Source organism: Mastigoproctus giganteus, chromosome 8 (assembly GCF_048544385.1).
Source record: "Mastigoproctus giganteus isolate SK-2022 chromosome 8, ASM4854438v1, whole genome shotgun sequence".
Taxonomy (NCBI): domain Eukaryota; kingdom Metazoa; phylum Arthropoda; class Arachnida; order Uropygi; family Thelyphonidae; genus Mastigoproctus; species Mastigoproctus giganteus.
Genome location: NC_143582.1, coordinates 80,524,121 through 80,549,642, shown reverse-complemented (window position 1 = coordinate 80,549,642; position 25,522 = coordinate 80,524,121). Strand labels below are relative to the sequence as shown.

At 36.1% G+C, this 25,522-nt stretch overlaps 1 protein-coding gene across 1 annotated transcript in view; it reads left to right on the top strand.

Moving 5' to 3' along the window:
* Positions 1-25,522, top strand: part of LOC150081673 (uncharacterized) — a 180,856-nt gene that overhangs the window by 27,523 nt on the left and 127,811 nt on the right. Inside the window, exon 2 of the mRNA XM_090380279.1 lies at positions 7,016-7,518. Within this exon, the coding sequence (XP_090236405.1) occupies positions 7,016-7,518 (503 nt within the window). The remainder of the gene's footprint in view (positions 1-7,015; positions 7,519-25,522) is intronic.

Sequence of the window (25,522 nt, the reverse complement as noted above, 5' to 3'; positions counted from 1 at the left end):
AAACTATAATATTATTTATAACAGTTATTTTAAAAATAGCGAGAAAGACTACTTTTACTTTATGTATTTTTTTTGCCATACTCCAATATACGGTACCCCCTTGTAATTGGCTGTCAGAACGGGGGAAAGCAGTGAGTGACAGGTTTTGACTCCGCCTACTGACTGCATCCCCTGTTCGTTTCACGCGGACGTCACGTGACACTACGTCACTGAAGCGCTAAATGCGAAATTCGCTGCGTGTTCTTTCTTTTGAATGCTTGTGTCTGTTGCGTGCGGTGCTCAGCTGTTAATTGTTGGTTTTCTCGTTATTTCCTGGTTATTACCTCGTGGTTCTGTTTGTCGTTATCCCGTTCCATCCTGCAGGTAAACTGTTTCTTTGTTTTTTGCTGCTGAATTACGTTTTTAATTGTCTTTCGTTTGTGTTTAATTAAAAATGGTAGGTTACCTTTTTGCGGGACTTCGCCAGTTATTTGTCAAAAATTGGTCGTTTGCTGCGTCTCATTATTTTTTTTTCGCTTTGAACAACGAAATTAGTGTGTTTAATTTACAATTATTTTGGCTTCTGTGTTATTTTCGCGTATCCTTAACCTAGTATTGTGTCCGTTGCGTTGTTTTCGGAAAAAAAAAAAAAATTGCGTTGCCGTTTTGTGCTTATGCAAAGAGCAATTTTATTGTTCGTTGCATGTGTTAATTGACTTTAGTTTCTGTTTTGCAAAAAAAGGTTATGTTTTTACGCGACTTCGGCAAGGATTCAAGCAAAAACCAGTCGTTGGACGAAAAAAAAAATGTATATTGCGAATTACGTTTTTAATTGTCTTTCGTTTGTGTTTAATTAAAAATGGTAGGTTACCTTTTTGCGGGACTTCGCCAGTTATTTTTTACAAATTGGTCGTTTGCTGCGTCTCATTATTTTTTTTTTTTTTCGTTTTGAACAACGAAATTAGTGTGTTTAATTTACAATTATTTTGGCTGCTGCCCCGAAAAAATTACTGTTGCCGATAATTTCGTTATTTTTCGGTTCCGCCATACTGTTATGTCGCGTAACATTCGCCACGTGCAGTTGTCGAGAAGAAGAGGGGGAACGCAGTGAGTGGGCGGAGTTACGAACCGTACGTCACTGCTTTCCCCCTCTTCTTCTCGACGTAATTGTCAAAGGGGCACCGTGTTCTGGAGTATTACCTTTTTTTTCTTTAGATTTCGCTAGTTTTAAATGTTTTTCTCCTTCCGAAGATTTTAAAAAAGTTTATTTAAATTCTGAACAGGACATGTTATAGTTTTCTTTCACCATAAGTTTGGCTTCTAAATTTTCTAATAAAAGACAATTTCTTCTTTTCATCAAGCTGAAAACTCTTTCTGATGAAGCATTTGAACTGGTATGCTTAATATGGAGCTTACAATTTGAGATAAGTTACGTATTTGTCTCCGGAAATTTTGAGAAAAATTGCACCTTTTTTTTTTTTTATAAATTTTGACAATTCAATTGAACTTTAACAATTCAAAAAAAGGAAAATTCATTCGAGAATTATTACTAAAATAGTGTATGGCATAGATAAATTAATACGTTATACCTGTAATTTAAAACAAAGGGGGGAAAAAGATTTCTCAATTCTCATTTTTCTCTTGTTATTAGAATTAATTTTTAACACATCCGTTAGATTCCAATAAGAATTAATTAAAAATACGTAAAATCTTATTGATTTTACGTATTTTTAATTAATTAACAGTTTTTTCTCTCTTCTTGGGACAAATAATGGTATTATCGGGAAGCGGGATTTGAAGTTCTAAATCAGGAAAATTCCGGCCATATCAGCCACCCGAATGTGAAAACATCTTTGGTGTCACCTAATAAATTTCGGACTGAAGTAAAATCAACTGGGCACGAAAATGCAACGCGGAAGTGATGCAAATTACGTCACTTCATTTAGGAAGTGATTTAATTTGCATCAGCCAACATTTTCATCATCTACACCAGGGATCGGCAACCTTTTCTTGAGTGAAGAGCCATTTTTGATTTATTTTAAATAAAATAAAAAAGAGAGAATCCGAAGAGTGCACCTCAGCTCAATCTGGCGGGGGGAGGTTGTTTTTTAAGAAATAGAATAGAGCGGGAAGGTGTTTTATTAAAAATATGTATATTTTGAAATATTTATTAATACTGAAAAAACGTAACAAACATCCATTTAGGTACGAATTAATGGTACTTTTGTTGCTGAACTTCTTGAGCGAGTATCTCAACATCAGGCGGGTATGCCGTAATTTTCATCTTTAAACATGTTGAGAGATTCGCATTGTTCAGACGGTTTCTTGATTTATTTTTAATATAGTTTATGTCCGAAAATATTTGCCCGCAGAAATACATCGAATCAAAAACTGAGAGAAGTCCAAACGCCAATGTTTTCAAATTTATATACGTGTCCGGTAAAGCAACTCCACGCATCGAACACAATTTGGCCTTGCTTTTTCAACTCACCTATCGCCATCAATTTGTGTAGAATTGCAAGGGCAGTCTTTTGCCCCTCCAAATCCCCAATTTCAGTTTTAAAGCATTTTAGTCTTGCACTCCACGTGTCCTCAATTTTTAAGTCCTCAAACTCCATTTCGAAATGTGCTTCGCGTGGGCTAAAAGTTAGAGCTGCAGGTTGCCGACATCCGAACTACACCTAACATTTTAAACAGAAATTACGTAATGCAGTCACTAACATTGATTCGGTAGAGTAAGTAGCGGGCATGAGACCAGTAATAAGCCCACTACTTTACCGAATCAACGTTAGTGACTGCATCAGTGTCATTTAGGAAGTGGCGTAATTTTGCGTCATTTCCATTTCACATTTTCGTAAAAGGTGTTTACACATAAAACATCTTTCGTGCGTATAGGGTACACACGGCATTTTTTTTATTATTATTATTTCACCATATGAGGAAATTGTGAGAATGCACTTGTAACTCTGCCCTCAATATGGCGGAAACACTTGGAAAATGATGACTAATACATCCAATAAAATTTAAAAAAGGTCTCCATACTAGGTGAAATTTCAAAAATGGCGGCTGTAGAACTTTGTAACATGACATCCTTTATTTTTGAAACAAAACTGTGACATACTTTGTAATATCACAGTTTGGGCTCACATCTGGTGGGTATGGGCTTGGCACAGGCAGAGTCCTGAGCTGGATATCATCATTCTTCTTTTTCTTGGTGATTTCCTTCTCTTTCTCTCTCTCTCTCTCTCTCTCTCTCTCCCTCCCCCCCCCTAATTAAGAAATTTTTTTTTTTTTTTTCCAGTGCAGCATAAGCCTCAGGCTTCCTTGCACTATATGGCTAATAATAATAAATGGCACTGGAAAAAATATGTTCCAGTGACATTTGTTATAGTGTCAAAATTGTGAATATTTAAAGATTTAATGTAAATGTAATGATGCATATTTTTTGATCCTGAGACCCTTAAACTTTATAAATAAACTTATAGTATGCTATTTTTTTAATTGTGTCATTAGATAAACTTCGCATATTAAATTTTATTATTACAGTTATCCCTTGTGAAAAGGATGAGAAATTATTTCTATTAATAATACAGCATGGGATATTTTATGAAATGATTTTTTGGATGAGAAATATTGGATAACAGTCTTATAATATTTCTTAGTGAAATTATTCAAAACAGTCCATGGCATCTATTTGAGTCTAGGCATACCAAAAATATATAGGCACTTCCATAGCCAGGTGGGCAGGAGCAGCAGTGCATAGCACACGCTTCTTGATTAGACTGGACCGGGGTTCGCGTCCGTGACCACCAAATATGGAGGATGTGGAAATGTCAGGGAATGACCACCGCATATCACTGGAACTTTTTTGTTTGTTTGTTATTTGGTTTTTAGGAGCATTAGCAACTAAAGCCATATTGCTCCGGGATATGCGGTGGTCATTCCCTGACCTTTCCGCATCCTCCGTATTTGGTGGTGATGGGCTCGAACCCCTGTCTAATCAAGAAGCGTGTGCTATGCACTGCTGCTCCTTCCCACCTGGCTATGGAGCAATATGGCCTTAGTTGCTAATGCTCCTAAAAACCAAATAACATAACATAACCAAAAATATATACTATTAAAAGCTGCATATAAGTGTCAGGAAGTTTTAGTAATATTAATGTTACAGTATTTTATTCCCTGTCTGGTAAGCTGCTCCAACCTGATGAGCCTTCCAGAATATAAAAAAAAAATATATGCTATATATATATATATATATATATATATGAAATATGAAAACGAAGAAGTGGAAAAAAAGGAAAAACAGGAAAAACAGTACGTGTTTTTCCATCGATGACACTTATATATATTTAAATTTAGGACTTGTACTTTAGATGTATTAAAATTATTATTATTATTATTATTATTAGCCATATAGTGCAAGGAAGCCTGAGGCTTATGCTGCACCAGCAAAAAAAAAAAAAAAATTTCGCACGTTACCCTGAGAGAGAGAGAAGTAGAAGGAAATCACCAAGAAAGAAAAGAATGATGATATCCAGCTCAGGATCTTGGGTTTTCCAAGCCCATACTCACCAGATGTGAGCCCCTGGGGTTAAATTTCATATTACAAATGAATAAAATAATATATAGATTTTTTTTATATACATTTCTGGAACAGCTGGTCAAATTTTCTGGAGGGAGTGAAATGATCACCTGGATAGCCCATTTATAGTGGATATTTGTGGGAGCACAGATCTCTTTTGTGCTACTATTTTTAATATTGTTTTAACCAATTTTATTAGAATAATTTTTGTAATAAACATTTAATAAATTTAGTTTAGCTATTAAATCATTTAGACCCATTGTTGATAATTGGTCACATTATACCCAAGCAGTTCATATCCTGACACTGAAGTTTGGCAGCAACTGCATGAAGGCATGGGGCTGTTTTTTACAGTTATGCCTGGGACTATTGGTTATTTTGGATATACTGTTGAATAATTGGTCATAATACCCAAGCAGTATATGTTAGACACAACTGTAAATATCCTTGTGGGCCTTCAAGGAGATAATAATACAATTGTGTATGCAAGATGCCAGTTGTGGCATTTTGCATTCACAAAGTTAAGACTTCCAGCATGGAATAATAATAATAGGGAGTCACATAAGCAATCATTCTGTGTGACATTTCAATGCTGCTGCAGATCCCTAGGTCAACAATTAGTGAGATGATTTGCAAATGGAAGTGGACTGGTTCTGAAACTGTCATGAAATGACTCGGAAAACCTCTGAATCTGATGAAACGTGATAGGAAACTTTCTACTCAGAATGCAGATTTATGTTATCATGACACACACAGGCCCGCTCTGAGATGACCGGGACACACATCAGCACCAATACAGTGTGCAGGATGCTGTATAATATGAGTACCACAGTTGTGCAGTACAATACACTAATCACACCAACTAATTCCAGATGCTGTTTATCTTGGTGTAAGCCCACCATTCTTGGACTATAGACCACTGGAAAGCTGTGATTCGCAGTATATGGTCTTATTAGCTGACAGTATGTTGGTTGGTTGATTGGGGATTTATTTGGCACATCAGCATCTATGGCCATAGTGCGCCAGCTGACAGTATGCCACACAGTCTTGACAGTGAAGTTTGGCAGAAACTGCATAAAGTCTTGGACAGTAATGCATTACCTTTGTTGTGTTAGCATGTTAGAAGGCCCATACCTGTATCAGCAGGAAAACGTCCCATATCATACTGCCCATATTGTGATGGACCGGTTTGAGCATTGAAAACTTGGACTGCCCAGCCCAAACCGTGGCCCTAGCACTGTAGAGCCTCTGGGATGAATTGGATTGCCAGGTGCATATAAGGCAAGACTACCCAAAAACAAGACTGAAACTGGTTGCTGCTTTGAAGGCAGTACAGCAGAAAATATTTTAAGACATTTATAATAAACATGGGGAATGTTCCATGGTGACTGGAGGCTCTCATAAAGGCTGAAGGTTTCAGCACATATTAATAGTTTTCCTGTAAATATCGAGGATAATTGGTTCCAGAAAATTCCACTTAAAATGGGGATTAATTTTTGTAATGTTTATTATTTAAATAAAACTAAATGCAACTAGGCATAATATTTTAGGAGTTTAAGATTCTATATCTATATAATATCGATGTAGATACACCATAGACAACTCTTAAAGAAAAACTATGAAGATAGTAGTGTGAAAGGAATCATTTCATCTGTACTTTATCTCATATTGTGCTCATCTTTCATAACGAGTTGCCCATGTATTGCCTCGAATAAGTAACGCTTCACTAGTAGAGAAGACTATTGTTACCTATTCTTGGTGGGCGCCATCACCCAGACAGCACTGTTTCAAAGCTAGCTAGCTTTTCATCGGTGGGTGTGTGGGTGGGCAGGTACCGTGGTATCGCAAGTGAAGTATTACTCATTCGAGGCAGTGCAATACATGGGTAACTCATTGTGAAGGATGAGTAGATATGGGGTATCTAAACCGATATTATATAGTAATATTTATTATGTACTTTTACATAGTAAAAAATGGATGAAGGAACTGAAAAATGAGAAAATCATTTTATTGCACCAGTCCGAGAGCTTTATTGCCATACCTTGTATGTTGAGTATTACTGCATAAACATAAGTGGGGTATTACTATAATAATAATGAAATTTAATGTAATTTAATTGGTGTGCCATGTTACACACCACACACACACACAACAGATACTGATCATTAATGAGGAAAGTTCACAAACAATCCTGAATTTAAAAAAAAAAAAAAAAAAAAAGAGTATGTCAATGCCCCACATACTCTTTTAGATATAAGTGGGAAGACAGTGAGTTTTAAAGAGCAGACTTCCTACCCTCAAAACTTTCAGTGAAATATGAATAATATATATATATGCATAACATATCTAAATGCATCTTATGTATGTAATATGAAACAAACTTAAATTTATTAAAAATTTTCTGTTAATTGTGATCCCAATAATATTCTTAATTTATGTTTTCATATGTTTCAGCTTTTAAACGGTCAACAGTCAGTCCTGACTTCATTGTCCTTAATGCATGTGATGCTAATGAGCTTGGGCAATATTTGACCAATTCATTTTTCAAGAATTCTGAAGCAAAATTAAAGGCTGTGTATCATGAATGCATTGAGAATTTGCAGTTTCCTCTTCGTCCATCTAAAATTCAGAATTTCATAAAAGCTAAGTGTGTGGTGATAATAATATCACCAGCTCTGTTAAAGTTTACTGATGGCCATAGAGAGGATGTGTTTAGTGTTATACATCTCTTTACCTCGCATACAGTAGCAATTCTGTCTGGAATAACTGAATTGGATATAAGCAGTTCACATAAAGCAGCTTTCTTATCATATGACACATGGACTTATCTTGTAATGAATACTATAGATGAAAGTAGTATTGAATCTTTGATTAAGAGCATGGATAAAGTGATCACAGGAGTTCATGAAACTTATTTGCCTGAAGTTCTTGATATAATACCCCAAAAAATTAAGGAGGTATGGTTAATTTTATTTAATATTTTAAGTAATTTAATCTCTCATATTACGATACTTCAAAAAAATTATAGGTTAAGTAATTTAAAGTATAGTTATCTGTCTTAAAGTGGCCTGTAATTATTAATGTAAAAATTTTAGACCCATTTTATTAATTTTTTTATTATTTCTAAATAATACTCTGAGGATATAAGTAGTTTCAAGGGAAATTAATGATTATGAAATGTAAAGGAAAGAGAAACTAAAATATGTGTTGTTTTGAACTGTAAATAAAGAAACATTTGTATGAATCTTTTTTGCAAAGGAAGAAACATAAAAACTAATAACATATATACAGGCAGTCCTTATTATCAGAGGATAATTGGCTCCAAAAAATTCCACTTATAATGGGGACCAAATTTTTGTAACGATTCATTCTCCACTTCTTTTATGATGTGTAACTTCTAATTTAATGTCTAACCCATAACTTTTGCATTGTCTTTTTTTTTTCATGGTGTTTTATCATCAGCACTTCGCTTTGAATGTATAGTTAATAAAAATAAGAAAACTAACAATTCACTTAACTTAAAAATTATTGAAAATATCAAATGCATCTATTTCAAGCAACAGTAAATGAGAAACTGACTGTAGGTAGAGGGAGTTGAGTCAACATGACACACGCAGGAAGAGCGGGGCAGAAATAGTCAAGTAGTCAAGTGTGTGATGGGGTGCTTCAACGTAAGTCAAAACAAAGTACATAGATATTATATTTTTATGTTTTTGTATTTTTTTATGTATTATTTGCAACCTCGTTGCAAATAATACATAAAAAAAGGACAGATCGAAAGAAGACCACATGAAAGTTCAGCCAGGTGAATACACTAAGTTGTTGATGCATAGGTATCAATACAGCTGGCATATACTATTACATGTAAAGATGCAATATGACAAATTCTCACTGAGTCATGATTGTTGATACGCTTTGTTTTGTTTCAAACCCACTATATGCATTTAAACAGTGCATCTAGTGGGTTTGAAACCCACTAGATGCACATGAAACCTACCAGGAGTAGCTGTGAAGGGACAACAACCAAATTGCTCAAAAAATGTGGTACAAAACTGAGGTAAATGAACAGGGTGAGAGATGACTATTGTGTCCTGTGCAGACCAACAGGATGACCACAGTGGCACAACTGACTACAGGGTACAATGTAGGACAGTTCAGATAAATTCTCAGCAGGACAATGCACACTCTCCCCAGGATGGGGTATCAGAGCAGATAGCTGACTTGACATCTCCTCCTGACTAACATGTCACAGCGTCTTGCCTAGCATCACAAACTGTGTGCTTTTACTGCGATTGATTGAAAGAGGTTGCAGTAATCAGATGTGTCATATTTCCTTTTTTATCATAACGACATAAAGAGGTGTGGTGATAACAACTGGCAGTGAGCTCTATGTATGGTAACAATGTAGACTTATGGTGGTGGTGTTCTGGTCTGGGGAATGTTTTTCTAACCATAGGTCTTCTGATGCATGTATGAGGATTTTCGATGTAAACACCTATTGCACCATCATTACTGACTATGCATATATTGATATTCATACTGTTTCTTGATAATTATTGCTGACTTCCAGCAGGGAATGCACCAAGCCAGATATGTACAGAATTGTTTGTCAGGCATTCTGAGGATTTCACTCTCCTCTAGACATTTCAGTTCAGGTCAAATGGACCATCATGTGTAGGTCTGTTGCATTTCACTGTGGGATTACTGTGGAATCCTATACATATAGCATAGTGATCCATATCTCCAGATGTGTTCAAGCACTTTGTAACATCTACCTCTGATATGTACTGTGAGCCCACAGAAGTCTGATTTGATATTAGACAGATGATCCTCTTGATCATCTGCCTGTTGATTGTTGTTGATTAGGCAGATGATCTTTCTGCGTGTTGCATGTATATCTGTACCCGTGCATGAGTTTGACATTGACATCACTGCCACTCACTTCATTAGTATGTTCAGACCCCCTTTGGCTGTTGTAACACACTTCACCTCCTTGGATAGGCTTTCCACCAATGAACAATAGACTGCAGTGGGTATAATTTAGCATTCCCAGAAACCAGTTAAGCTGCCAGGTCTGGCACTTGCTCAGGTTTCCAGTTCATCCCATAGGTGTACTCTGCACTAGCCAGTCCAACTTTAATACTTTCATGTCAACAAACCATTCTCAAACAGCACTTGCAGTATGACATGGAACATTATCCTGTTGAAAACAATGGGTCTATATCAAAGAACTGTCACACCATAGAGAGCGTGGCATTGTCCAGACTGCTGAGGTAGGCATCATCATTCATGATCATCTGCACAGCCACTAAAGGTTGTAAGCGTGGCATTGTCCAGACTGCTGAGGTAGGCATCATCATTCATGATCATCTGCACAGCCACTAAAGGTTGTAATCAGGTCACAAAGGAGGTTAGGCAGGCGAAGGCAGATTACGATAAATCCTTGGCAAAAGATGCTAAGAAAAACAGCAAGGATTTCTTTACTTATATAAACTCTAAAAGGAAGGGGATGAATCTGATTGGTCCACTTACATCAATGGTTCGAGTGTTGATGATCCTGCTCAGATAGCAAACAAACTGAATGAGTATTTTGCATCTACATTCACACATGAAGAATTATTAAGGTTTGAAATGGGAGAAGGTTATCAAATTGTAGCAGGATACTTAATGATTTTATAATAACTGAAAGCAAAGTGGAGGAGAAATTGTTGAAGTTAAACATAAGAAAAGCACCTGGGGTGGATGGGATCTATCCAGTTATATTAAAGGAGGCGGCAAAGCAACTAAGCAAACCCTTAGCCATAATTATGAGCGCATCCTTGGACTCAGGGTAGGTTCCCACAGACTGGAGATGTGCAAATGTATCCCCAATTCACAAAGGGGGATCGAAGGATGACACGAGTAATTACAGACCAGTTAGTTTAACTTCTGTTCCAGGTAAAATAATGGAGTCACTGGTTAAAGATGCATTGCAGGATAATCTAGACAAGACTGCAGCAATAATTCAGACACAGCATGGGCTTGTTAAGGGAAAGTCTTGTCTGACAAATTTGATAGGATATTATGATGTGGTTACAAAGGAACTGGATGCAAAAATAATTTTGATATCATATATTTGGATTTCAGGAAAGCTTTTGACACTGTTGCACATGGAAGACTACTGTACAAATTGGAGCAGAATGGTATTAAGGGTAAGTTGCTACAATGGATAAAAGGATGATTAAGTGGGAGAAGACAGAGGGTGGTTATCACTGGGTGCTGCTCTTCGTGGACTAATGTTATTAGTGGAGTCCCACAGGGTTCGGTGTTAGGTCCACTGTTGTTTTGTATATTTATCAATGATATTGATGAAGGTATATCAGGCTTAATGTCGAAGTTTGCAGATGATACAAAGGTTGGCAGGGTTGTTAATGACAGTAATGGCAGTGTGCTACTGCAACAGAATCTAGATAATTTGGACAGATGGGCTAAGAAGTGGCAACTGAAGTTTAACCTTGACAAATGCAAAGTACTGCATATGGGTAGAAGTAACTCCAGAGAAACGTACCAACTGTGTGGTATTACGCTTAAGGTGGTAGAAAATGAAAAAGCCCTGGGAGTAATTGTGCAGTCAGATATGAAGTTTTTTGAGCAATTCAGACAGGCTGCCAGGGCAGGTCATGGGGTTTTGTCAATGATATATAGGAATTTTGCTAGCAGGGAGTAGGAGGTGATTGTCCCTCTGTATAAGGCAATGGTCAGGCCATGCTTTGAGTACTGCGTACGGGTCTGGAAGCCTCATTTTAGGAAGGATGTAGATTTACTTGAGCGTGTACAGAGAAGGGCAACAAGATTGGTGAGGGGAATGAAGGGATCCTCTTACCAAGAGGCTTAAGTTCTGCAAATTGCAGTGGCTGGAGGCTAGGCACCTGCGCGGTGATCTGATTGAGGTGTATAAGGCCTTGAATGGGTTGAGCACGCTGATTTCTGATGGGATCCTTCCACTTGTTCAGATTACGAACCTAAGGGGGCATAAATTCAAATTAAGAAAAGACAGATGTAGAACAGATGTGTGGAAATTTGCCTTTAGCCAGCGGGTGGTTAATTGCTGGAACAAACTTCCATCTGTCGTTGTGGAGGTTGATAGGTTGAATAAATTTAAGGAGGAACTGGACAGGCATTTGAAGGGAATGGTGTGGTTTTTTTTTTTTTTTGGTTGATGCTGCATAAGCTCATACACTTGCTTTCTTGCATCACATGCCACTACTACTACTACCATGCCACAAGTGGCAGTGCCATACCATAACCTCTCTGCCAAATATCATCAGTGACACAGTGAACTCTGCTAGCAGACATTTTTCAGGCATTCTCCACACATCCATGTGATCAGAATAGGATGTAGTGAAATTTCTCATTCCACACAAAAGAACCACTTGATTTCCTCTGCTCTGTGAATGAATTAGAGTTTGGAGCACCATTTCTAGCAAGGCAAGACCACTGATTGCAGTTGATGACATTTGACTTATGTACTTCTCTCTCATGAAAACCAAGGCTGTGGAACTCTGACATAGTGTGCATTGATATCTTAAACTCCTGGTTGATGATTTTGAAAGATGTCTGACTAGATTTTCATACAACCCTTCTGAGTATCCTCTGGTCATGTGGAATGAGTTTCCACAATCTTCCTGTGTGCAACTCCCTCAACATCAGCACCTGTAGATGGGGAGGGGCCTCCCAGTGGTGCTGCTGGTTTTCTAGATTAGCATTTTTGGAATCCAGTGCACACAGCCTAGGTTTCACCATTGGAATCCTGTGTGTTTGCTGTGCACTGCAAACACACAGTGCACACAGCCTAGGTTTCACCATTGGAATCCTGTGTGTTTGCTGTGCACTGCAAACACACAGTGCACAACCTTGAAAACTTGGAAAGAGGAATCTTGGTGATTGAGAAGCACAACTTTAACACAACTTTGGCCTCCTACTTCAACAAGATGGGTAGTCCTGAGATTTCCTGCCCAGGATTAGTTGACTAGTGGGTCCACCTGTAAGGGTCAAGTGTGTCAGTGCCATGCCCCAACAGTCATGGTCCAAGGGACAGGATTTAGGCTGATGGTGTGGGTATGGTATTTGAATAGCCCTGGAATCCTGCTTCTGAGTGCTCTTTCTGGGTTTTCATCATCCAGTTTCGGATCTGTGTTGGGTGGAGAGCCCAGGCAACTGAACCAAAATAAAACAAATGAATCCTGATATCCAAACTTTTTTTCTGGGGCTCCGACATGATCCCTGCCAAAAAACAATGACACTGATACAGACACTACCACCACCACTTCAGCAAAGAGGCTCAGAAATTGAAAATTCTCAAGCAGACTTTTTTCTCTACTATCTTTGCCTCTACATCATACATTTCATCCTTTTGTTGCATTAATGCATCAAAAGTACAAGGTGAACTTCTCAACATGTCTTTCTTATAACACTGGTCTGCATAGATTTTGATTATTCCAAAATTCTGGTGTTTCTAGTTGTACTTTTAGTACTATTCAAAGAATCTCAACTGTTTTTACCTATCACATGCAGAATTGGTTACAAACAATAAGAATTGATTTCTTAGATACAAATTCCATGTATATGCTTTTGTTTTGTTGTTTGGTTTTTAGGAGCATTAGCAACTAAGGCCATATTGCTCCCCATGTATATGCAATATGCATACTAGTTCCTCTGTGACTAACAGGTATTAACATGTTTAGACGTGTGATGATTTTCAAGTCAGGTAGCTGTATAAACCTGCAAAGTGTTTCTTCCACATTCAGTTGTTTTCTGGTACAGTCATACTAATTAGTATCTGCTCCTAATGTGATTTTGATATGCTGTCTTTGACATTTGCAACTCATGGTTGTGTGATCAATCCCAATGTATTTTGCTACATTTTCATTAATTGTGCCATGGGAAAACAAAGGCAAGATATAACATCATTTGTGAAAAATATATATGCCACATATTTTGGAATGAAATTATGTAACCAAGCTAAAAGTTGCTCACTCTGACCATAAAGTATGCCATTCATGTGTAAAGGGCTTGTGATTGTGCAAGCGCAGTAAAAAGAAAGCTACGATATTTGCCATTCCCATAGTGTAGATAGATGGAACCTCAAGTTCATATTAATGCTATTGCTTTTGTTCCATAAATGTAGGCAGTCTATGATGTGAAGGACAAGCAGAGCATTATGTACTCCACAACATTATTTCAGTAGTATGGCAAGTACACCAATGGACCTGAACTACTGATACCACAACCACCAACTGTTCTTGAACATATGCCATCAGATCCTGAATCTGACATTTATTGTGAGCTAGAGCAGGGGTCCCCAAACTTTTAGAGAAGCAGGCCACATGAATTTTTGGAATATTTGGCAGAAATATTTGGAGAAAATTCCTAATTACTGAAAACTACATTCTCTACATAACTTTAATCTTATGCAAAGAAACAAATTTTATACTTACCTATATCTACAGATTCAAAAATAAATCAGTGGATATGTAATATAAAATATACCAGTTTGTTTATATCAAATTTTAATTATTACTTATTTATTGTACTAATGACAAAAATACAGTTAATAATACAACAGAATTATAATTAATGCGATGAATATGGTTGTAGAGTGCGACTTAGTTTCATAATATCAGATTTTAAAGTACTAGTTCCAATTCTTAAAAGGTCATGTAAATGTGGGTGTCAGTTAGACATGATCGTATTTTTGATTTTATATATTTCATTTTTGAAAAGGTCAGCTTACATATATATACTTCCGAAAATTAATGTAACCTTTCTTGCAAAATTTTTATTTTTGGATAATCTGCTCTCACATAACATCGAATAAAATTGAATTATGTTTTCATTTTTAAATATTGTATTCAGTGCATCATTAGATTGAAGATCTACCAACTCTAATTATAAATTCTCATCAATGTATTTGATGGGTATATCAAACGAATTTTGAAAAATTTCGACACCTTTGAATTATTTTTCAAATCAGAAAATCTGGCCACAAAATTTTCCTGCAACAAACTAACGTTTTGAAAAAAATTTTCAGTGGAAAAATTACAACTAGGCATATCGTTAGATAAATTATTGCAACATGGAAAATGAGAAAAATTATTCTGAAGTAGTTGACTTTTAAATAACTCCAGTTTTGTTTCAAATACTTTAACATTATAATACAATTCATTGACAAGTTTGTCTCGTCCTTGTAGTTTCATATTAAGAATATTCAGGTGTTCACTTATATCTGTTAAAAAGGCAAAGATGTCAGATCAAAGGATCAGATCGCAAGGATTTGTCAGATCTCAAATGGTTCCACAACCATTTGAGATCTGACAGTTCTGGAACAGGTTTCAATTTTTTGTTCCTAAATATATTTATTACGATCCTAAGTTCAAAATATTGCTTCAACACGTTACTGCAACTCAACCATCGTAATTCAGTGTAATACAACAAATCACCATATTCAGCCTCAATAATTTCAAAAAAATTTTGAATTGCCAATGATTCAGACCAGTCTTGCAAATAAAATTTACTGTTAATATTAACAGTTGACATGACTGAATGTATTCCCAAAAATTTTTCCACACAAAGACTGCTGGTGAGTTATACAATGAAATTGCATTGGGTTTTTAATATTTTTACTCTCAAGATATTTATGAAGCTGACCTATGAACCCAATTTTAGTACCGACCATATTTTTAGTGCCATCCGTCATAACCATTGATAGCAAATCCCAATTCAATTTGAGGCTGTCAATTGCTTCTGACTCTCTCAAAAATATATTTTCACCTGTTATTGTATCTTTCAAGCTTTTTAATGCAACTAGCTCTTCAGTTACTTCAAAACTTTGATTTACACTCGGATGTAAATTAGTAATTGAGCTGTATGGCTTGTATCTTTACTCTCATCAATTGCCATTAAAAAATGTGTGAATTCACGAACTTTCTCTACGAGTTAATTTTGAACATCGGCTCCTAAATTTTAAATTCTTCTCATTACAGTTGATGAAGATAAACTTACAGATGCAAAATTCTTTACTTTCTCAGGAGATACTTCTGCAATTTCCAAATAAATTCTTTTTACAAATTCTCCATTCATAAATGCCCTCCTTCTTTGGCAATGATTTGGGAGGCTCGAAAACTATCTCTAACTGCAGATAAATTTTGACGAGTAAAAGTTCTAATCTTCTTTTGTTGACTTTGAAAAGTTTGGGTTAGTTCTTGGAGTTTATTCTGCCGCAAAACTCCCTGAAATTTATTGTAATTTGAGGTGTTTTGTGGTGTAGTGATGTTTCACATTATATTCCTTGAACACTGACAAGGCTTCATTGAAAATAAGACACATGCAAGTATCATTGAGTAGTGCAAAAAAGTAATTAATTGGCCACCGCTCATTAAAAATGTGACACTCAGTATCAACTTTTTCTTTTTTTTGACATCAACTTCGATATGATTTTTACAGGGTCACTGGAATAAAAAAATATATATTCACGAATATTGAAGTAAGCAAGCACTGACGTGTCTTAAAATTTTTATGAAATATTTTAATGTAAAGGTTATTATTATATTCGCATAACTCTTATATCACTTGAAATTATAATAAATAAAATAAATTTTCTGTTTATACTCCGGGATGACCAAACGATCAGAGGAGTTTACAAGATACACAGAATACAAGAAACAGCACCGTATTCAGCAGTCACAGGCTTGAACCCCGGTCACTCAAGGCACGTGTACTTATGCACCCGTGCGCCTGACCACTAGGCTACGGCGGCCTTGTTTATTAGGCTGTTTTATCCTAATAAACTACATTATTATAATATAAAACTTATATTTTTATATTATAACATAAAGCTATATTATTAATTATAATATAGTTTAATAAGGTGATATTTCAGGTATCTTATGGTCTGATGATGGGTTATACCCATCATCAGACCATGCTGTTGGGATAACAGAAAGGGCTACAAATTTGAATATTTTGTGATGTTACAGTTACAATTCCCAATAATACAATTGTAATTACTTGCAAATTTTATAATTTACAAATTACAATTCTAAAGTAAGTTTTGAATTGCTGTTACAATAGAAAACAGGAAATGTAAGGTAATACAAAGAGATTAAATTCATACCTGCCGACAGCCTCCTCTTGCTACCAGAAACTTTGTGCATTCAGGCTGCCAGCAGTTAATTTATAGCAGAGGGATTAACTCAATTAACCAATAGGATAGTGTCATGTTTTTATCCTGGATCTGGGGTTCTTGTATAGTAGAAGCCAGGGGTTACCTTTACTCCCATACTCTGCACCTCAGTTTGTGTGCAGGCTGGTTCTGGATTTTACTGATACCAATCATCAGACCATGCTGCTGGTGCCAGGGTTTATCTGGGATTCTTGTGTAGTGGAAGCCTAGGGTGACATTTGTTCCCATACTCTGCACATCAGGGTTGTTGTGTTGCAGGCTGGCAAGGGATTAGGAAATCCCCAATTACACTCTCTAATGCCTATTGCTATTTAATGACTGGGTCAAGTTAACAGATTATTTTAACCATGTTTCAAAGAATAGTTTTGAGTGGAAATAACAGAATTAATATCTAATAAGTCTTAAGCTGACAACACAGAGGCATCAACACTATTAATCAGCCTGCAGATGTTAAAATAATCTGTAAAATGTGTTTTTCATAAATTTTATTGTGATCTAATATAAACATTAATTTTTATGATCTAATTGAAATATCCATGGGCCGTAGTTTGGGGTTTATCACCCAAGCTAGAGGCTGATATAAACGATTGCAATGAAGAAATTCATAACTCTAGACCACAGCTGTGTACATAAAGTGAACTCCACGATCTTGTGAGAGATTTAAATCTACTCAGAGTCTGCACAGCTTTTAGGATCAAGACCAAAATTCAAGAATCTACTGGCCCTTGGTACAGTATTTTCATGGTATAGACGTGACAAAGAATTGGTTTCCCATTTTTCCAAAGAAAGCTCAATGATATATTGCAACAACATTCTTGAAGTTATGGAATTTTTGGAATGAAAGCAAAGCAAAGCCTTGAAGAATTTTTCCTTTATAATGGAAAATATAGTTGAAATATTAAAATTATCATGGTTAGCTAGTGTGTAAAAATTTTAAACTTTTTTTAAAAAAAAAAAAAAAAAAAAAAGGTAAACTGCAGCTATTATCAACCCACTGCAGACTGGGAACTCCCCTCAACAGTTCATGCTGAGGGAAATGGACCATAATCTACCACGCTGGTCCAGTGCGGGTTGGCAGATTGACCGTAGTTAGCAGTCAGGGGGGTTGAACCCTGGTCTACTCAAAGGTCGTGTACTACTACTGCACTCCTGCTCCTGACCACACAGCTACAGAGGCCGTATTTTAAAGTTATTGCTATTCAGCCAACAACTCAGTTACACAAAAATGCCTTTCTGTGTGAATGGGATAGTCGAGCAAAAAGTGAACATTGGGAAAGAAAAGTGTGGCCACCAGGATCAATAAACATTAATGATGAGCCGTACTTATGCCTCCTTTGCTAGGTTTAATGAAACAGTTTGTCCAAGCTCCGAATAAAGAAGGAACTTGTTTCAAGTATGTTTGCACTAAATTCCCATTGCTTACATACAAAAAAATCAAAGTAGGAATTTTTGTTGGACTTCAAATCCAAACGCTGCTGCTGGACTCTGTATATCAAACTGAAAGAGACGCTCGGACTGGTTTAAAAATGTAGTACACAGTTTTTTGGGAAATGGTAAATACCCAGATTATGAGATGAAGTGACATGAGTTCAGAAAACTAAGCTGCAATATGACTGTTAAAGTACACTTCTTGCACTCTCATCTCAACTATTTCGCAGAAAATTTGGTAGTTTAAGTGAAGAGCAGCGGAGAATGATGACATTGGGATATAAAAGAAATGGAAGGAAGATACCAAGGGGATATGGAGTGCTACTATGATGGCCGACTACTATTGGTTGGTGAAAAGAGGAACAGCAACTGAAACTTGCTGCCTGAGGAAGTTAAAAAAAGGTGCAAGTTTAACCCAGTCTGGTGCATAAGAAATCCAGTTTACAGCTGTCTGTGCTTGAGGAGATCATAGCCTTTAATATTTCTATTTTTACATATTTATATAATACAGGAACTCCCCAACTTACGTAATACTTGATTTATGCACATAAATTCGATTTTACATAAGTTTTTTCCGGTCGGTGCAAACTTTAAAAAATCTTGGAAATGTATTTTGTATCCCATAGGAATAAATGGAGGTATGTGAACCCAATAACACATTGTTTTTTTTTTTTTTTTTGGTAATTCATTCCAAGACCTTGGAAGTTGAAATTTTCGCCATATAACTAAGCTATTTATCTCTCTAAAAGGTCATTTTTATAATGGAAATTGCACTACACTTTCATCATCATCATACGTTCTGTTATAATAATCAATTTTGAATGCCTTTGTGATGTTTTTCTAAAACACATTTTTGGAAGTTACTACCATAAAACAATTTGCACTTTCCGGTTTATTGGGCTTTTCTGTTAGCGCAATGTATTATAAACAGGTAGTAAACTCGATCCTATTGCATCTGCAATAATCCGAATAACTGGAATTGTGTGAGTTTTTACATTATTATGGTGAAATGTGTTCCCCCTTCACTGAAAGCTTCAATCATATAAAAAACAAATAAATTTTCAGAATCTTCTCGTAATTCCTATTTACTTATTACAATAATGAAGGGAAAGCGACCAACGGAAAGTGCAGGTGCTAGCAGTGCTAGGAAACGAAATGAAACAAAACAAAACAAAATTGATTTAGAAATGAAGATGATTAATTAAGAAGTATGAAGCAGGACAACGTTTGTCATCTATTGCATGGAATTAGGTCTCGCTGCTTCAGCAGCGAATACTATTTTAAGGGACAATGCGTGTATAAAAGAACATGTTCAAGGATCAACGTATTTCACACTGGGGCTAGTCCACCCCAACAGCGATCACAAAACAGCATTCAGGTGCTATATCAAAGATGGAAAAGCTATTAATAATATGGATGGAAAATCAGATTCAGAAATGAGTGCCCCTGAGACCAATGACCATTCAAGCAAAAGCAAGAAGTATTTATGAAGATATTAAGGATAAGTACGGTGAACCCCAAGCCAAGCTCGTGGCAAGCAACGGGTGGTTTAATAGGTTCAAGCATCGCGCTGGTTTCCAAAATATTAAAGTATGCAGTGAAGTCGCCAGTGCCGATTCTGCAGCTGCAGAGAAATTTTGTAATGTGTTGGAAAAAACCCCTTCTAAATCTCTACAGCAGCGTGTTTATCAGCTGAAGAGTTAATTCTGGCAACGATGCTCGAAAGGTAAAATTTGCTGACGTTATGCCTGTCTTCTCTCTCCTTTTGTAATTTTATAATTTTGAAATTTTTGTAATTTTTCCTGTGCACGAGATAAAAAAATTTAATAACTCTATTTACATATTCGTCGAACTTTTTTTTTTTTCTATCAAATTCAACATGCATGGTTGAGAGTGCAGAATTTTCCTAAATGCTTATTTAGGGAAATTCTGACTTATGTAAAATCCGACTTGCATAGCGTTCTGCGGAATTCAACTCTTACATAAGTCGGGGAGTTCCTGTATTAGTAGTGGGAAAGTAAATTTATACGGCATCGCCCATAAAAGATAAAGATGAATTATCCACATGCATACAATGAAGACAATCAAAATGATGAGGACATTGATGATGTTTGTGATGGTTTAACAATATAGACAGATTCTACAGGCATTCCTAATAATCTCACTCACAGTGAACTTTCCCCACTTTACAAAAATACGAAAAATAGTTAATTTTTAAAACGTTCACCTACTGAAAATGAGAAATATATACAACTTTACATTAAAGCAGAATTTGGAAAAGAAATTTCTTTACTGCTTAATTCAAAAACTTGTTGGAAGAGTTTACTTACCATGGTCGAAAATTTTATCAGTTAAGATACTGCCAAAAGGCTTTAATAAACTTAAATTCTGTAATAAATTTTTGTGATGATGAATTTAATTTATTATCTGCAACTATCTCTGCTCTTGTGCCAGTCAAATTAGCTGTGGAAGCACTATGTCACAAAGATTTTAATCTTTTAACTGCAGAGTCAACACTAAAATTTATGATGACAACTCTTTGCGAACTTGCTTATTTCATGAACAAAATTTGGAAATAAGCAATTGGTTACAAACAGCATTGAAATTCCATGTTTCACATATCTGTCCCAAATTCTTCATTATTTGCATGCTAGATCATAAAATGAAAGTGAATTAGGATTAACTTTATTTCCATGATTAAGTAAAACTTCCATTATTAAAATAGTAACTTTTTTAATAAATAGACTTCATTTGTCCTGTGTAGAAGATTCCAAAGAAAACATCAGAATGGAATCGGTATATTCAGTGCCATCTTCAACATCAAATGATAAAAGTAAAGAACAGGAAACAATATTAATGACATCCTCCAATGACATGTACTTGAAAGACAGACTACAATTGGCTATAGAAGAAAGACTTAAAGTTCAAGTTCTTAATGTTAAAAATCTAAAGGATTGGAACAGACTATTGAAAAAGAGATTGCATTTTTTGTGGATGATGGTATAAGAGGTTTGAATTTAAAATGTATACTAACTGTTTAACTGTAATAACTATTTATTTACAATTCCATTGACAAGTATGGAAACTGAAAGGGCCTTTTCAGTGGCAAGCCAGATTTGCACAAAAATCTGTACACGTTTGAATGATGAAACCATCGATAGCCTCTGCTTTTTAAGAGCATACTTCATCAGGACTGATGCCAATAATTGCGATTCTTAAAATTATTGATGACATTATTATTTATATTTTTGTTTAGTTTATATTTTTACTGAAAGAATTTTTAAAATATGTTTATTGAATTATTGTTTTGTTAATTTTGTTTATTTAAATAATGATAATAGTATAAAATATTAATAAAAAAATCATTAAAAATTATTTATTTCTTTTAATTTATACACCCATCTATTAATACCGGTATTCTGGTTTTGAAAGATCAGAATACCATAATACCGGTATTCATTTTTTGATCCAGTATGGCAATCTCTATTTGGAAACATGACTCATCTGAGCAGACTACTATGATAAGCTGTTGCCAAAGGTACTCTAGTGAGTGAGCCTTCGTCTGTAACACCAAATATGTTAGTATCTTATGTGTGGTTCACATTGAAATGGGTTGTGCCACCTTAATGATATATATTCCATAGTCAGATGTTCATCTTTGACACATCTATTCAGCTGGACAGTATATTGGAACCTCTCATCCCTGTGGTCAGCAGCACATGACTTATCTGCATGGGACTTGTGGCTAGTAGTGCAGCCCCAGCACTACACAAGTTTATTAGTGATCATAGTGACTTTCTGAGTAATAGACTAGTGCCTTTGCTTTAAGTTTGTTTATTTGAGTTTGTATTAGTAACAAAAACTGCAAAGTTTAAAATTAATTTATAAGTAAATAATAAAGTACAGTGGTGCCCCCTTATCTGCTGATTCAGTTACCAGTGGTTAACCACGGAAAAAAAATGAAAAAAATTAACACATACTACTCGCGTGTCCAATACAATGCTTCCTTTTATTTTTTTACGATGTCGATTTTAAATTGAATAGCTTCCCTTTATTTTTCACAATGTCATGTATGGTTTGATCACCAACATTATAATGATTCTTTAGAGATTTAAGGGATGCACAGTTTTCAGACTTGAATAATTTCAAGTTTTGTTTAATTTGAAAGCACAACTCTTGCATTTGCCTATCATTTTTGTGATTTCTAAACAAAAAAAATAATAAATAGTTACTATAAAAAAAAAATTCCAACATTCCTGACATAAATAACAAAAAAAAAATTTGTCCTTTTGCAGTGCAACGGAACATAACAATCGACGTGATGCACTAAATCAAACTAAACATTTGATCTCTTTTTTGTTTCGAATTTGTTATTGTTTTGTTTGTTATTTGGTTTTTAGGAGCATTAGCAACTAAGGCCATATTGCTCCGGGGATATGCGGTGGTCACTCCCTGACCTTTCCGCATCCTCCGTATTTGGTGGTCACGGGCTCGAACCCCCGTCTAATTAAGAAGCGTGTGCTACGCACTGCTGCTTCTGCCCACCTGGCTACGGAGGCACCCCTTGTTTTGAGCAGTAGGTGTAAAGACAGCGGGGGGGGGGGGGGGGGGGGGGGGGGGGGTTGAAAGATAATAGGTACACTAATCTCCCAGTGACGACTTAATGCCAGACCTTGTCACTCATTTATGACTTTCAAAATATCTGTATATACCTATTCTAGTTATTACTTGAATTTTATGATTTCTGGTTTTTTTTTGGTTTTTTTTTTAATTTGGAGTCTTGAGTGTTCCAATTAATAAACCAATCCCAGTAAATTGAGCGTCTGCTGTACTTTATTATTACCATATTTAATGTTGGTAATGCCTTACTGTGTGTTTAATTTATCAATTAAACTTTATTATACATATGTATGTACAAGAAAATCACGGTATATATGGGGTCAGCAGGTGTTCGCTTATATCTGCGGTTTCAGCCATGCACGGTAGGTCTTGGAACGTATCTCCCGTGGATACGGGGATCTTACTGTAGTTTTTTTTTTTTTTTTGCATGAGCCACACTAACCTCAAGCTCTAGTCTCTACATAGTGGGGTTGGAAAGCTGGAAGTAGAAAAGCAACTCTTCGAGTAATCGTGACCTTTTCATATTTTAAACCCATATCAGGACTGTACCTAATTGCTCTAAAGACATAAACATTCCCTCAGTAAAATAACAAAAAGATGCTGCCTTACTTGTTAAACAAGCCTTCTTAATTAGAGAAGTAGTAAATCCTTGCTCTCTCTCTTTGTCTTGTCTACAGAAAGGATTACCAGGATCTTCCAGTTCTATGAAAAGGTGCATGTGGATGCTATTTCCACATGCTTGTGGAAACCACATCCCCACACTCAGACTGCTGAATTCCACAACAGTGGATGAAATACCTATTACAGTAACCTGCCCCCCCCATAATACTCTTAATACATAAGCGATTTTAGAGTAACACCTTGACTTGTCTGAAGAGGAGATCATTCTCAATTGTCACCAAAGAGAACTACAGCTGTTAAACGCATTTCAATACATGAGATGAGGATGGGATTCCTAGTGTCTGTGATTAATTTAATTATCGTGTACAGCATAATAGCATTATCATTAGTCCGGCATATGATGCAAGAAAGCAAGTTATACAGCATCAGCCAAAAAAAGAAAAAAAAAATTCCATTTCATCCATCCATTCACTCCAAAAGTTTGTCCAGTTTTTCCTTGAATTTATTTAACCTATCAGTGTCCACAGTGACAGATGGAAGTTTATTCCAGCAATTAACCACCCACTGGCTAAAGGCAAATTTCTGTGCATCTATTCTACAACTGTCTTTCCTCGATTTGAATTCATGCCCCCTCAGATGCATAATCTGAACAAGAGGAAGAATCCCATCAGCATTGAGCTTGCTCAAACCATTCGAGGCCTTATACACCTCAATCAGATCACCTTGCAGGTGCCTAGTCTCCAGCCACTGCAATTTGCAGAATTTAAGCCTTTCTTGTTAAGGGCACCCTTTGTGCTCCTCAACAACTTGTTCCCTTCTCTGCACTCATTCTAGCAACTCTACATACTTCCTAAAATGAGGCCTCCAGACCTGTATGCAGTAATCAAGGTGTGACCTGAATATTGCCTTATACAAAGGAATAATCACCTAAGGAATAACCCTGCTAGCAAAATTCCTGAATATCATTGACAAGACCCCATAACCTGCACTGTCTGCACTGCTGAAAAAACTTCATATCTGACTTCATAATTCTGATTTTCTACTACACTGAGTATAGTACCACACAGTTGATACATTTTTCTGAGGTTACTGCTACACATATGCAGTACTTTGCATTTGTAAATGTTAAACTTCAGTTGCCACTTCTCAGCCACATCTACCCAACATTTCTAGATCCTGTTGCAGTAGCATACTGTCATTAACAACCCAGCCAACTTTTGTATCATCTGCAAAGTTGGACATCAAGCTTGTCAATATCATTAATCAATCAATATTAATCAATATCATTGATAAATGTCAATATCATTGATAAATGTACAAAACAACAATGTGCCCAACACCGAACCTTGGGGGACTCCACTATAACATTAGCCCACAAAGAGCAGTGTCCATTAATTACCACTCTCTGTCTTCTCCCACTCAACCATCCTTTTATCCATTGTAGCAACTTGCCCTTAATGCCATACTGCTCCAATTTGTACAGTAGTCTTCCATGTGCAACAGCATCAAAAACTTTCCTGAAATCCAAGTATATGATATCAAAATTATTTTTTGCATCCAGTTCCTTTGTGACTCCATTATAGTATCCAATCAACTTAGTCAGACAACACCCTTAACAAATCCATGCTGTGTCTGAATTATTACTGCAGTGTTGTCTAGATGTGCAATGCTTCTTTAACTAGTGACTTATTTTCCCCTGAACATGAGTTAAGCTAACAGGCCTGTAATTACTTGTGTTATTCTTTGATTCTCCTTTATGAACTGGGAATACATCTGCAGTCTGTGGGGACCTTCCCTGAGTCCAAGGATGCTCTCATGGCTAAGGGTTTGCTTACTTCCTTTGCTACCTCCTTTAATTAACTGGAGAGGTCCCATTCACCCCAAATGCCTTTCTTATGTTGAACTTCAACAAATTTTCTTCCACTTTGCTGTCAGTTATTACAAAATCATTTAGCTCCCTCCTAGAGTGTAACAAGCTTCTGTCCTCCACTCTCCTACAGAATTCCTCATGTGTGAATATAGATGCAAAATACTTATTTAGTTTGTCAACTATGTGAGCAGGATCGTCAACT